General features: G+C 42.2%; 1 protein-coding gene across 1 annotated transcript; it reads right to left on the bottom strand.

The window, feature by feature from the left end:
• Window positions 1-690: 690 nt before the first annotated feature.
• On the bottom strand, window positions 691-14803 carry DYRK2 (dual specificity tyrosine phosphorylation regulated kinase 2). The gene is made up of 3 exons (XM_020990212.2): window positions 14715-14803; window positions 13415-13569; window positions 691-6350 (listed from the first exon to the last, which is right to left on the bottom strand). The coding sequence occupies exons 1-3, from the start codon at window positions 14758-14760 to the stop codon at window positions 4749-4751; spliced, it is 1803 nt and encodes a 600-aa protein (XP_020845871.1). The 5' UTR covers window positions 14761-14803; the 3' UTR covers window positions 691-4748.
• Between the last annotated feature and the right edge of the window lie 364 nt (window positions 14804-15167).

Genomic DNA, 15167 nt, shown 5'->3' with positions numbered 1-15167 from the left:
CATACATTTGCCCACGTTTGTAAAATAAACCTTTCTAGTATTAACTGAATTTGACTTTAATTTTGCAAAGGCTACTTGCAGAACCCAAACCTTATTTTCAAATCTATCCATCACACCAGAGAGAAAAACTGAAAATATTAAAAAAAAAAGAAACTACAAAATGTGAAAAAATGTAGAAGCATAAGCATTAAGACACACACAAAGGGGGAAAAAAGAGCACTGAAGAATATGTTGCCAATCTTTGAGGACAGACAAGGATGGGGGTGGCAGGGGGAAAATTTCCTGTACATCCATAGGGTGACTGGTACCTTGAGGACTCCAGAACCATTATAGCTTTAATATTCACAGGGAAGCATATGCCAAGGGCCACACAAAGAAGAACAGAAAATGAGGGAAGAACCATAAAAAATGCTACTGCAAACAGATGAACAGTACAGAATAGTTTAAGAACAAGACCTATTTTAACTTTTTTTGTTAAAAAGTCTTTTTGACTTGAAACTTCAAGCTCATGCTGAATCCATATTATGACAAATGAACAAAGTGAATTTTTTTTTAATTTTGAGATGGCTGACACAAATTTACCTGTGTAGCATCCAGAAAAATTTTTTTCCAGATTTTCCAGACCAATTAAACCATTCAGATCATATGGGGGAGGATCACCTCTAGTTAGAGAAGGGGAGAAAGGAAAGGTAGGACATTAAAATTTTATTCTGAAATGATCTCTGGCCACAACAATAAAATTCAACAAATATTCACTAAACAGTCTATCTCCTGCCATCAGCTGTACAATACACACAGTATCATAGAACTGGCCACTAGGATTAGAATCCACTATAACATATTTAATGTTCAGTGGCGACAGCAGCATCTCACAGATTTTTTTTTACATACATATATACAATCCACATTCAATCGTTTTTTTCACATATTTTCAGTACACACAGTTGCAGCATATCACAGTCACGTTGTCTAAGTTGTCGCTTGATAAAAACCCAAGCCACTGCCTAGACATAATTGTAGCAGTTGAGCCGAGTAATTACAATGACTTCTGATATATTTTCATAGCAGAGATGTACAAGCCCCTAGAAACAAATCGTTCACGATGTGTGTGTCTTAATGCTACTGTAGCACTGAATTGGGCAATATTAAAATCTTTACTGACAGAATCTTTTTTTGAAAAAAAAATCTTCTGCTTACCAGAAATATCTTTTTGATGAGAAAAAAAACCTACAAAAACAAATGGCATCTCTTCAAAATAATCCATGCTTCCATTTGCTGGCTTAAAAGATTCCAATATGGCCCAATGCTACTGATGTCTAAAGTGTTTTCTAACATTCTGATGGAGTGATTTCGTATGACTCCAAACCACCCATTCAGGTAAAAGTGGCTTAAGTGCCTCGCACCCAAATTGTAAAAATTCCTGGCTTTGCCTTAACTAGAGCCAGGTTCATAGAAAAGGAATGCACTTTGGTTCAAACCAAATGCCCTGGGATTAATCACACTATAAAATTAAACAGTTTGAGGTAAATTTTACAAATACAGTTGATTTCTGTCTAGTGTTCACATAACAAAAAAATAGCTTTTAAAAAATCAGTCTGATGTTAAGATACAAATAACTAAGGAATGCTGTCTTCAACCCTTTAAGTAAAGTAGGCAACACCTGTGTGTGGCAAGGTGGTGTGTGTTGAGACACCCCCATATGGCGAGTGACTCATGCCTTATGGTTTGCATTAAGGCCTTTGAAAGTTAACTTGATGTTTGAAGACAGGTTTACCTTTTTAAAATAGGTTCCTGGTCCTTACTACTTCATGTTCAAAGGGTCAGAGAAGCCCAGATGCATGCCTTACAACATGGCATTCAGAACAAAAGGCACATTGTTAACACTAAGGGCACGATTTTCATACTCTATTGTTAATCTACACAGTCTTGCATCATTCTGTCCTTCCACTGTTTTAGCAATACACTTAAGTGGCAATAAACACTCCAGTGGTGCAAGAAACTGAGCCAAATGAGACTGCAAGCAAAGACAAGACAACACGGTGCTATTACTTGGTCTGAAAACAGCTCAGACATCCCTAGACAATGGTCACCTGTGAGGCTAAGTGCTGTTTCCAAGCCAACTCCTTGCAGCCTATCAGAGCCCTTAATAAAATAATTTTTGAATTTACATCAAAGCAAGATGCAACATTTTTCCTTCTTTACATTATATATATATGTATATATATGCTAGAATATTTTAAAGCAGCCATATCACAGAAAGCTGTTAATATAGCAGGATTTTTTTTTTAAGTATAGAGGAAATTTCACTGTATTTGGGGTTAAAAAAATATCTCTGCACACTCAAGTTTGGCCTAAAAGTTTCCGGTTGCATTTATGAATAGTCAGTCACAAATGCATTATTGGCATTTTAAGAACCAGTTGGGTGGGAGAAAAAAAAATTTAGAAAAGAAGACAAGTGGCATTAACCCATCAATGACTGTTTTTAATTGTTTTATTATGAAATGTATATTAAAAGCAGGCTCAGGCTCAGGCTTCAATATTTAAAACTAAATATTGACAAACTGGAAATTAAAAGGGGAGAGGAGAAGCAAAGGAATAAGGAAAAGAAAAATTGAGTCTTGACATTTTTGTTTTGTTGATTTCATAAGGAAATTAACCATCATTAAGACTTGTGGTTCACAGGGCAACCAAACCTCAGATTTCCTAGGGTTGAATGTTACTACTAAATAAGCTGATATTTAAATTTCAAAAGCCATCGATCAGGTTGTATATCACATTAGTATCATTTAAAATGCAACACTCATCTATTATTGCACTCTCACAGATTACATAGAATTAATTGCATTCGGTATTCTACAACATTTTATTTGGACTAGGGCCAAGAAGCTATCATTTTTAAATAAAGAAAAAGTACAGATTAATTTATTGGTGACAACTTTAAATATTAAAGTAAATATCAACACCAATACCTTAACAAAAATGAATTTTAATTTTAAAGTATTGATTTTTTGGCAAATATTTGTGTATTTCCTGAGCATTTTTCTCCACTATTAACCAACCCAAGAGGCTAAATAAAAGGTTTTGTTCAAAACTGTTTTGTTATTTTGAAAAAAAGAAATGAAGTTGTGAGATAAATAGGAGAAGAAATTAACCGGAAACTTTCTTGGCCTCACTGGGGACCATGCTTTAAGTACTTGTAAAACAATTTACAGGCAATTTAAGATTCTCTGTTCATATAAAAATCATTTATGCTAATTTATTACCCTAACTAAAGCCTCTTGTCCAAATAGCCAGAAATCTTTCTATATTAAATTACACATTCTGTAACATTGTTCTTTTGCCCTCACTTATCTGGTGCATCTCACTGTTGATCAATTTGTGATGAAATACTGACTTTGTAGTCATAGGAATCATTACTATTCAGAGAAGAAGTATTCCCTTTCCTAATGCTGGGTAATTATTCTTCTAGATGAAGTGTCTTCCCTATAAAAATGAGAAATGCTCTCCAAATAAAATATAAAATAAAATAATAGGAATGTAATTTCTACTCTTCTTTCAATTATCATTCCTGGAGAATAAGTAAAAAAACCGAATGTGTCCTTAAATTATTCCTTTTTTTTTTTGTGCTGGTGTGAATCAATCCTAACCGGGGCAGCTACAGGTATTTCCGTTAATAGAGGAGATTTAACTTTTTCTTAGTGAAGAATAAGTTCTTGGGCTAAAAGAAACTTTTGGTAGCATCTTGGTTCAACACGTAGCTAGTCAATCTAGTTTTTCTCCTAGAGTTTTCAACTGAAGTCATAATCCATCAGAAATGAAAAGTCTTCTCTATGTTAACAATCCAGGGGTCTACTTGAAAGAAAAATAAGCAAACTGTGGCTGCAAGCAAGAGATATCAGAGTGGGACAAGGAGGAGGGCAGGGGGGCGTTTAGGTAAGGAGTGAATGAAGGGACAGAGAGAAAGAGAAATACTCCATGGGCTACGCATCTAAAATTAGGTTTAAAACATTTTGCAATACATGACTTTCTCTTTACAAAGCTGCTCATCTGTCATATTGTAAGATGTAGAAGAGTGCACAGATTCCCATCTTCATTCATCCACCCACAGTCTGCTTCTCTAGCTTTTTACACACTATCTGAATGCTAACAGGGCAAAAATTTATCTTACGGATTTTATTTTTGCTTTTGTTTGGACACTGATCTTAAGAGTGACCTTTCAAAATATTATAGGACACAGCTGTACCTTCAGAGGACAGATCACTTCCACCCTAACCACTCCTACCCCTACATCCCAGGTAATGTTATGGAAAACAACAGTACACACTCCATTTGTGGGCAAATGTTGAAGATGGGGAGAGCCCTACGGGGCAACCACTCTGAGGAAAATATAATAATGTGAACCCATAAAAACATAGTGAATTATCTTTGACACCAAGCTGTAATGCATGACAGTCATGTTGTAATCAATGGCCTGCCACTGATATTTATTACTCTGCCACACGAAATACAGTAAGGCTCATCATACTTTAGAAGACGAAACATTCTTTAAAACTATAAAAACTTAAAGCATTGTCCCCATATACTTTATAAAAACAAAATGAACAACTCTTACATTAAAATAAGTGCTAAAAAGATACAAATAAGTAAAATTATTGAGCAAATGAAAACATATCTGAGCTACTTGTTTCAAATGAATAAGGCCCAGCAATATAGTATCTCTCGGATTACCAGCATTAGGGCACTCAAGCTCAGCTAACAAGTTTTGGCAACACTGTCCTCTGCTGAATATTCCCATTGGCATCTGTCATTTGTGCCAAATTAGTCCTTAGTTTGGATGCTGAGCTTGAAGGTGGAGGTAACTTGGAAATAGACGTTATAGCACCAGTGCTCTCTGTTATCCGTTTTGCTGTTGTTTTCTCCCCAGTTGGAGGCTTTGGCAAGCGCCTCCGAAGCCAGGGATGTCTCAATGCCTGGCCGGGGGTCATGCGTATGGCAGGATCCCATTCTAAACACTGTTTCAAGAAATCAAGGAAAAGAGGATCGTCACACCCCTTAAGTGCAGTCCCCCACTCTCTACTCTCTGGTGGGCCCCTCAGTTTCCCCCTTCGGGAGCGGCCGCCATTTAGAATGATGGAACCATCAGACAAAGTTGTAACAGTGCAGTACCGGGGATAACCCTTAGAGCTCACAAAATTTTTGGCTCGTTTGGATGCATCTAGCAATTTGGGGGCAGGCATGCCCAAGAGTTCAATCATACAGGCCAGCTGGTCCCCTTCGTCTTCCCCAGGCAAGAGAGGGTAACCTGTCAGGAGCTCTGCTAGAATACAGCCCAAGCTCCACATATCGATGGGCATTCCATACCGAGCACCAAGGATCACTTCCGGTGCCCGATAAAAACGCGACTGAATGTACGTGTAGACACGCTGATGTTCATAACAACTGGAGCCGAAATCAATCACCTTAATACCACTCCTACCCTGTTGCTTTAATAAGATGTTCTCGGGTTTAAGGTCACAGTGAATGATTCTATTTTTGTGCAAAGCATCCAAGCACTGCAAAATCGAATGGGCGAATTTTCGAACCAAGGGTAAGCTGAAGCCCTGAAATTTGTTCTTCTTGATCAGCTCATAGAGGTTCATACTCAGCAACTCAAAGGTCATGCATATGTGGTTGCGGAAAGTGAAGTTCTCCAGCATGTGGATGACGTTCATGTTGTTGTCCTTATCCTGCTTCCGCAGGTGCTCCAGGATCCGGATTTCCTCTGCGGCCTGCCGGTGGAAACGCTTTTCATTCCTCACCATCTTGAGGGCAACGTGTTGATGCACTTTGTGGTCATAGGCCTTCACCACCTGTCCAAAGCTCCCTTTCCCTATGACCTTTAGGACTTCGTACCTATAAGCAATGTGATCATGGGGCACTTGGACATAAGAGCCCTGATCATCATCATAGCCACCATTGTTTGGGCCACCGGTCGTGCCCTGGCGTTTCTTCGCATTTGGACCCAAAAAGTATATTTCAGGGTAACTGAAAATCTCATGGTGTTCAAAGGCCGTTAGCTTTAGCACATATTGCTTCATTGCCTGTTCCGGTGTCATAGAGGCGGCTTTCACTTTCCCAGTCCCTTCTACAGACTTCAAAGAGCTGGAGCTCCCTTGACGTCTATGAATGCTGTCCAATTGTCTGTCTTGTACTAGTGGCAATCCAGTTTTACCAACTGTTGTAAGCCCGTTTGGTTGTGTAGTAAGAACTGTCCTCTTATTACTATTATCTTCGAAAAGCTGCTGTACCTGGAGTTGTGTGTGGCTGCCAATGACCAGGTGATCATTCACAACGTGCTTGCCACCAGTAATCTAGAAGTCAAAGATATAAGTCGTGATTAGAACATAAAGGCTCTCTCTATGAACTAAGCATTCTATACGTCAACTTTCCTTCCACCTTGCCCCATATAGCTTAATTTACATTTCAGAATTAAATTTGCTAGCAAATTGAGGGTTATATACTCTGGAGGCATTCCATAAACATGGATCCACAAGATGGCAGTGAAGATGCTGAAAGCCCAGAGGAGAAGGAAGAGGAAGAGGAAAAAGAGGAGAAGGAAAGTAAGAAGGAGGAGGAGGAGAAAAAGAAGCTACCTTCCCCAAAGTCACCCTATCTCCATAGGCACTTTGTCTTCCTCTCCATCCTCCACCTATTGCTATGAATTTTGAGCTTTTACACAAAGATGGGCATGAATCATTTACTGTTGGGCCAGAGAACACCGTGTGTGTGTGTGTGTGTGTGTGTGTGTGTGTGTGTGTGTGTGTGTGTGTGTGTAGCAACTGGGATTAAGTGACTTGCCCAGAGTCACACAGCTGGTGAGCATTATGTGTCTGAGGCTGGATTTGAACTCCAGTCCTTCTGGCTCCAGGGCCAGTGCTCTATCCACTATACCACCTAGCTGCCCCCAGAGAACACTCTTAATGGAGAACAAGATCAGTCAATCTTGGACATGTATTCATTTCACCAAATCAAATATGGAGATACTCACAGCGACATCTTATAAAAACCTTACCCTATTTATCTAAAAGGTCTTGTACTTTTTATCAGAGCTAGGGCCACAAAAGATCATCTGTTCTGACAAATAATTCAACCCCTTCACTTTTTCCAGGGAGCCATTTGGTCACTAGCTCAAGTCAATCCAGAAGACTACATCCTTGTGCTACAGGAAAAACTCAGGGCATTTTGTTAGCAATTTCAACTTCAGGTATGCATGCCACCATAAAGGTAGCATTCCTCTCCAAAAAGTTCATTAATGTGAGTATGCCAGGGGTCCCTAACCAGCACTGTGATGGAATGGGAACATTCCTGCCTTTCTAACACGCTGCTTAAGTGACCTGATAGGGCCTCAGTTTCCTCATCTGAAAAATGAGAGGGTTGGCCTTCATGGTCTATAAAGTCCTTTCCATTTCTCCATGTTTGATCCTGGGAAGGACTGCTTTCAATTTTCCATTGTGGACAGAGCGCTGGGTTTGGAATTAGAGCACTTGCATTTGAATCAATCAATAAGCACCTACTATGTGCCAGGCACTTTGGATACAAAAAGAGGCAAAAGACAGTCCTTTCCCTCGGGGGCTTACTGTCTAATAGGGAAGATAATCTGAAATCAAATATCTATAAAACAAGCTATGTACAATATAAATAGTAAATAATTATGACTTAGAAAACACTGGAATTCAGAGAGGTTGGGGAAGGCTTCCTGTAAAAAAGACTGGATTTTAGTTGGTACTTAAAGGAAGGCAGGGAGGTCAGTAATCAGAGCAAAGGAGAGAGAGTGAACTAAGCATGGGAGAGAGCCCACGGAAATGTCTGGGGCCAGAAAAATGGAACAGCCAAGAGGCCAGTGTCACTGAATTAAAAAGGATGTGTTTTGGAAAGGTAAGAGGAGGCTAGGCTATGAAGGGCGTTGAATGCCAAACGGAGCAGTTTGTATGTGTTACTGGAGGCATTTAGAAGCCACTGGAGTTTATTAAGTGGGGGGTAGGGAGTGGCAGGTGACACGGTCAGACTTGCCCTTTAGGAAATCTCTTTAATGGCTGAATGTAGGCTGGACTGGAGTGGGAAGAGATTTGAGCCAGGCAGACCCACCAGCAGATTACTGCAGTAATCCAGGGGTGAGGTGATGGGAGACTGATTTTGCTACTTCCCAGCAAATAAATCACTTAAACTCTCTCGGTATCAGTTTCCTTAAAACAAGGGGTGTTGAAATTAGATGCTACCTACATATTTAGATAGATATTTATACCTATCTATTTATATCTACTTATCTACATAGAGACATACAGATAGATATAGATATCTATATTTCTAAACTCTATGTCTAATATTCTTTAAATTATCTGAGGTCTATATCTTATATACGTAGATATATTATTTCTCCAGAGATACACCAGATACATATGTGCATCTGGAAGGTCTTTTCCAGTTTTAAATCTAGGATCTTCTAATCATAAGATCTGCTTTACAGGACAGTTGGGCCTGCTTGGTGGAAATATAACAACGTACTATGTAGCACAGGATAGTTTCTGTTAGTAAATGGTAATTTAGTAGCATAATAGCCAACCACTATTTTTAGTGATTTTTTTCTTAGTGGATACTATGTATGCAGATGTGGAAAGTATGTTAGCTATTTGCATAGTCAGTTTTGTTACATGTACACTTCGAAGGCATTTGACATTTCAGGCCGTCAAAAACAATGATGTATGCTCGTAAAGTTTTTAAAGGCAATGAAGAATGGAATTTTTTTTCTGTTATCAATTTGCCAATGCTTTTAAAAATGAAGGTTTTAAAGAATACATAAATTGCACAAATTATCACTTTTACTGTATACCAAACACCGGGTAGCACAATTCTTTGTTATAAGGGATGTCTTGTGGGGATGGTGGAGGGGAAAGACTAAAAGGGAAAATCTAGGTAATGTAAAAACAAAATATATGAATGAAAAGATATTTTTAAAAATACTGGGCAGATTCCTAAATGGTAAAATTAGGGAAATAAAGGTAGCAGGATACTTATAATGCTTGCCAGTCTAGTTTCCAGCTGTTCTCCCCAATTTCCCTTTTTTTAATGGCCTCAAAAACAAAAAGAAATATGAGCAAGCCTGAAAATTAAAATGCCCAAATCTTTCCAAGAGAGTCAATCTGTCCAGGTCAAGGTAGAGAAACTCTAACAGCAGAGTTCAGGAAAGCCTAAGCTGCCACAGCAAGGCTATAAAAGTGCTGGAGCTTTATTAGGGAATAAATAAAATTAGGGACTTTGGAGGCTTCTCAATGGCATTAGAGACATTTTGTTTTAAGTGTAAAAAGTTCAACTTGGTATTTGAGAACTTTCAAGATTTTTTAAATAGACATTTCTGTGTTTTACATAATTGTAAATATAAATTATGGAATAGTTGTAGGTTCCAGAAACAAATGATTTTGTTATGATTTAACTATCAACAATCCCTGGTCAATCTCCATATTGGACTGTATTATTTTTGAGAATTGCCTTACATAATATTATAAGAAAACATGAAATCAAAGCCCAGGGGATTGACAAATATCTCTAGGGATCAAAGTCTCCAGACCTTGAGTCTTGTACTGTATTTATTATTGAGACTTTGAATTCAGTGAAAGCTCATTTTAAAATAAATAACAATTCTACATAGCAGATCCATTGTCCTAAACCTGGGAACAATTTGTAGCAGCCTAAAAATTCTCTGGGGGAAGGGGGGAAGAAGAAGTTAGTTAGAATTACTTCCAGAATATACAACTGCCAGGGATAGGTAATAAACTCAAGACTTAAAAATCAATACCTCTTGTACTGTCCCATGATGTTGCCAGACAGTCTCTAATCTAGACTAGCTTGTTTCCATTGTAAAAATTCCTCTGATCACCGAACTCTGCTCAAAGAACACTTTTTTTAAAAAAAATGTTGAAAAATATAACAAAAACAGTGCTGTACTCTGTGTGGTAATTTTAATCACTGCCAATAATACAATGACAAACCCTTGCTAACTCAAAGAGCTAACATTCCCAAGTACCTTAAATGTCATAATACACCACTCTGATGTCATCAAAAGCATATTCTAGTGGTCTAGGAAAAGACAGAATCCAAGAAGGCTAGAATTTCAACTCCACCTTGTACACCATCTGTTTACATTTCTCTGCTTTGAAATACTTCCATCCACTAAATGGGGATGCTACCAATTATTGAGTCCCCATTGAGTTCTGGCATGGGTGATTAATACTTGGAGAAAGATTTACAAAGAATAGCACCATGAAATGTTATCAAGCTACATTTGAAAATTAAATGAGGAAAATGCTACAGTAGTATCTCCCATATGCTTCAAGACAACCCGTAAAAGGATACCTGGAATATTTTTAGCTCAGTGCTCAAAGGTAAATAAAGTGAATGGAGATATATCATAGGGGTGGACATATAGATAAGAGAGACACAGACAGAGGGAGAAAGAGACAGAGACAAAGACAGAGAGATAGAGGCAGAGGCAGAGACAGAGAGAGATGAATAGATGATAGATGGAAATAGATACAGAGATGGATGGATGGATAGATGGATGTCACATACATACAGAGAGTCAGGAAGAAGAGGGTAAAGGGGACAAGTTAAGTCTCAAAGTTCATAATCTTTATGTTATATGTGTAACCTAACATTACCTTTTAGGGCCCTCCTTACTATAATGTATGCAAAGAGACACTGGGGCAAGCACCTATGACAAGATCATTTTCTCCCTCCAGAATGTCTTGTTTTTTTCCACTCATTTAAAAATAGCTCTTCCCAGGTCTAACTGTCCTAAAATTAAAAATAAAAACTTCTAACAGCCTGCCAAGTGTGAGGAGATATAGGTTCAGAAAAGTGTATTAGCCTTTCTCTATAACCTAGAAACACTTACTAGAATTGACAGCCTCAGCCAATGTGCAGTAGTGGGAGTTAAATTCAGTTACCATGTGACCTTGGGAAGCTCAGCTTCTCTGGACCTCATTTGCTTCAGTTTACTCTCTGTGAAATTTCTGACTACTATGCAATGTCTCCCCCTGACCAGTCTCCTTCTACAGAAAAAAACAAAAACAAAAAATCCCAGCAATTTCCTAACCCATAAATATCTAGTAATTGACAGCTCATGCAGAGTTCACACACAGGTCCAGCAAGCTGATACCAAGATGAGCTCTGAGACAGGTAGTTGAATAATAACCCCAATAAGATTTCTGATACACCAAAGTGAAATAAAGGCAGCCAGGTATGGCAGTGCATAGTGTTACACTTGGAGTCATGAAGAACTGAGTTCAAATCCTACCTCAGATACCAGCTATATCACCCTGGGCAAATCATTTAAACTCTCTCAGCCTCAATTTCCTCTTCTGTAAAATTGGAGTAATAATAGCATCCTCTCCACAGGGTCGTTATAAAGATCAAAGGAGATAATACAGTCAAAGTGTTTTGCAAACCTTACAAATGCTACTATTATTACTATTATTGTAGTGTATACTCTATAGAGGCCTTCTTTTAAATCAATCAACTATTTTCATTTCAAAGGGTTCTGAAGTGCAAATTGGTTCTTTGATCAAAAAGGCACCCCTCTATCAAACTGAACTCTAGATATAAATAGGGCACTTTCTTCTAGTAGATCATAGCTTTCTGTATCAGCAGCCTACTTACCTGTGTGACCCTGGGCTGTGTGACCTATGATCTTGACTACTTCATATCTCTGGGCCTCAGTTTCCTCATTGGTAAAATGGCCACTGAATTACATGACCAATCAGGTCCTTTTCCAGATCTAAATCTATGATTCTATGATAGTTAAAGTTGGGAAAACTTGGAATCATAGATTTAAGGCTGGATGGAACTCAGAGTCATTACAACATTTAGTAAAAACCTGGACTTAACCTATTTAGTAAAATATCAGATGATACCCCCCCAAAAAAAACAGGCTCCCAAAAAACAAAATACCCTAAAATATTTGGTTGCAACAAATATATTTTCTAATGCATATTTTCTAAGGCATTGTATAATAATACAAATCTGCCTGTACCTGTGCCCATAGTCCAATATAATATCTAAGTTCTATAGTGAATTCTTAGCTCACTAATGTCCTAGATTAGTATTAGCAAAACATGCCATTTTATAGATCTGAAGTGGGGGATATGGGGGAAATTCAACATCCCCCTTCATAAGCATGAAGAGGCAGTTATATCAACCTTGTCACCCACTTGTAATGTCTCTTTCTGAACAAAAAGAAAAAAAAAAGCATTACTGGGGAAAAAAAAAAGAGGGCAAGGCCTGAATTTCCATCTGTTAAGTGATGTCATTTCTGGGGCAAGCACCTGCCAGATAGAGCTGCCCCATCCCACCCCACCCCTGACTCTGGAAAACACTCTTAACAGTGACCACAGATGGCTGTCTGCCCAATTGAACTGGATTGGAGGATCTGGCTGAAGAAAGAGGGAAAGGGCCCATCACTACCTCCAAACACATTTCTTCTCTTATTGCAGAAGTCATCCATGATCTGTCCATGAGAGTGGAGAAAAAGCACTGATGGTGCAAAATTCAGTTTTGTAACCCGCAGAAGGAACAAAATATTTGGGCTTCCTGGCTTCCTTCTTATTAAAATATTTAGATATTTGTACCTTTCTCCCTATGATGACAGGGCTATTGGTTACCATTGCTATAATGTCAAATTGTAGGGACCTAGTGGTTGTTGTGCTTTTAGCCTTGATGGTCTTTTATTTTTTCCTCCTATTTTAATTACTCCCTCCATTGAGATCAAACTTGTAACACTCATAAAACATGCCTATACAAGCAATGGGTCATTGGCACGGCTCCCTTCTGGCTAGTGAGAGAGGTCTGGGAGGTTCATTCAGGGATCAATTTTCCGGGTAGGGCCCAGTGACTCTGCCCTAGCACATTTGTTTCTATAAATAACTACATGGGGGTGGGGAAGGGGTGCTTTATGAGCAGGAAGGGATGGCATGGGAAGGCAGGAAGAGAGAAGGCAGGCAGCAAGGAAAGAGGAAATACAGTGGGGGGAGAGAGAAAGAAAAGGAAATCCTCCTTTGTGGCTACAGGTTTTAGGACCTGACTTAGTTGAGTCAGGACAGCACGGTATGGTTATCTAGCCATCTGAGTTCAAATCCAAGCCAAGCCAAAGTATTCCAGAGTCATTTCTCACCTCTGGGCCTCAGTTTCCTCCTCTGTAAAACACAGGAGGTAGTCTAGATGGCCTTTAGTGCCTCTCTCAGCTCCCTGGGTGCAGGAGTTAGTTCTAAGCTTGCCCTTCCACCTTCCAGCTCCCAGTGTGGAAAGGCACAAGCCTCGGTGTGGCCACCTCTCGGTGGCCCTTCTCGGGCTCTCCTCCCTCCATTTCCCCCCGGGGGGCTCTCACCGTGTGGGCCGCGGCAGCGGCCGCAGTGTTGCTGGACCTGAGAGGCGGCAGGGTGAGGGGGGACGGCGGGCCAGTCCCCACTCCGCTCCGGGGAGCCCCAGCTCCGAGTCCCGGCGAAGCCTGCAGCTGACGGACGGTGCTTTCCCCTCCTCTGCCTGGGGAAGACACGAGGGAGACAAAAGAGAGTCAGAGAGGAAGCGAACGAGAGGGGCCTCGGCCAGCGCCCCGAGACCAGCCGGGGGCCCTCTCCTGGGCCTCGCTTGAGCCCGTAGGAGCAAAAACAACACCCCCCCGTGGGGGAGGGGGTAGTACTGTGAAAGGGGAGGCGCGGGCCCCGCACAACAGCCATTTGGGGCAGCGGGGGGGAGTGGGGGAGGACGGACGTCCGGGAAAAGTTAATGACCAACGCTAAGCACACCAGCACACAGCTCTCGGATCCGCCTACTCCCCATTAGGGTCGCCAGCATTTGCAAAGTTAAAGCAATCTCTCAGGCGCGAATAGAGATTAAGAGACTAGAAAGAAACTGCCTTTTGGGGGGACTTGGTGCACGTTTTAGGCGACGTCTGGCGAGGAGGGGGGGGAGGTTTGATGGAGGGTGTATGTCAGCTCGAGCCTCTGTGTGTGTCTATGTGTGTTTGTGTGTGTTCATATGCTGGGAGGAAGGGGAGCACAGAGGCGATGAGGGTAGAAGGGAGTCTGGTGGGTGGGAACAATCTTTCGGACTCTTCCTGGGCTCTCTTCAGTCATCCCCACCTCCATTCCCAAACCCAACCTGAGGAAATTGCAGATGCCCCCGGGGGTCGCCCTAGGTTTGCACATTCGAGTTTCCAAGGCAGTGGGGCATAGAGGGCAGACAGCCCAGCCAGCTAAGCCCTCCCGCCACAGTACGCGTGCATCCCCGCTTCAAGGGGGGCATTTCCAGCCCTAGGGAACAAAGATCGAGCGAGCCCCCGCGCGCAGTGGCGGCGCCCACCCGGGGAAGCAGCAGCAGCAGCAGCAGCAGGAAGCAGCAGCTCCCGGCCTGAGCGGGCTCCGACTGGCCCAGGGCGCGCCTAGAGCGGCGCCCGCCCCGGGCCCCAGCTCCGCCCGCGCCCTGCCTCGCCTTGGACTTTGTTTCCAGACGCTCCCCGCGCCCGCCCGGACCTTGCTCGGCGGCCCCTCCCCCTCTTCCCCAGCCCCTGTGGGCAGGGATGGCAGGTCTCCGGGGATGGCCATGCGGGGCCCGGGCTGCCAGCTGCAGCAGCCCCGCTGGATTCTAGCGCGGGGCTCGGCGCGCGTGCCCCTCCTCCTCCTCCTTACCAGCTGGGTAGGCGGCAGAAGCGGCAGCAGGTTTCCTGGTTAACATGGCCGCTGGAGAGGAAAATGCATTTCAGGGCGGCCGCTGCTGCTGCTGCCAATGCTGCTGCTGCTGCTGCTGCTGTTGCTACTTCTCGCTGCAGCCGCCGCCGCCGCCGCCGCCGCCGCCTCCTCCTAGTCTGCTCTCCCGTAGCCGATCCCCGGCGCCTGGTCGCGTTCTCCAAAGAGCTATACCCACACACACACACTCCGCTGCATCCCCAGGGCCCGGGCCCGCCGCCGCGAGCCCCCTACTCTCTTCCTCGCCGCCGTCGTCCTCCTCCTCTTCCTCCGAAAGCAGCAGCAGCAGAAGCCCCGCCGCCACCCCCCGGCCCATGCACATCACTCCACCCTCCCCCACCCCCGCCGCCGACCTCCCCGACTCCCTCACATAGGGGCACGGAGGAGCGAGCTGGG

This window comes from Phascolarctos cinereus, unplaced genomic scaffold, assembly GCF_003287225.1.
Source record: "Phascolarctos cinereus isolate Bilbo 61053 unplaced genomic scaffold, phaCin_HiC Scaffold_1;HRSCAF=81, whole genome shotgun sequence".
Taxonomy (NCBI): domain Eukaryota; kingdom Metazoa; phylum Chordata; class Mammalia; order Diprotodontia; family Phascolarctidae; genus Phascolarctos; species Phascolarctos cinereus.
The sequence above is the reverse complement of the archived record's forward strand: the minus strand, read 5'-3'. Positions and strand labels throughout refer to the sequence as shown.

What these genes read in the sequence shown, in the direction of transcription:
- DYRK2 (XM_020990212.2), bottom strand. Translation starts at nt 14,760, where the DNA reads ATGTTAACCAGGAAACCTGCTGCCGCTTCTGCCGCCTACCCAGCTG. An exon ending in TTCTGCCGCCTACCCAGCTG is followed by an intron (nt 13,570 to 14,714) that starts GTAAGGAGGAGG and finishes TGTCTTCCCCAG; the next exon opens with GCAGAGGAGGGGAAAGCACC. An exon ending in CCGCTGCCGCGGCCCACACG is followed by an intron (nt 6,351 to 13,414) that starts GTGAGAGCCCCC and finishes TTTGACTTCTAG; the next exon opens with ATTACTGGTGGCAAGCACGT.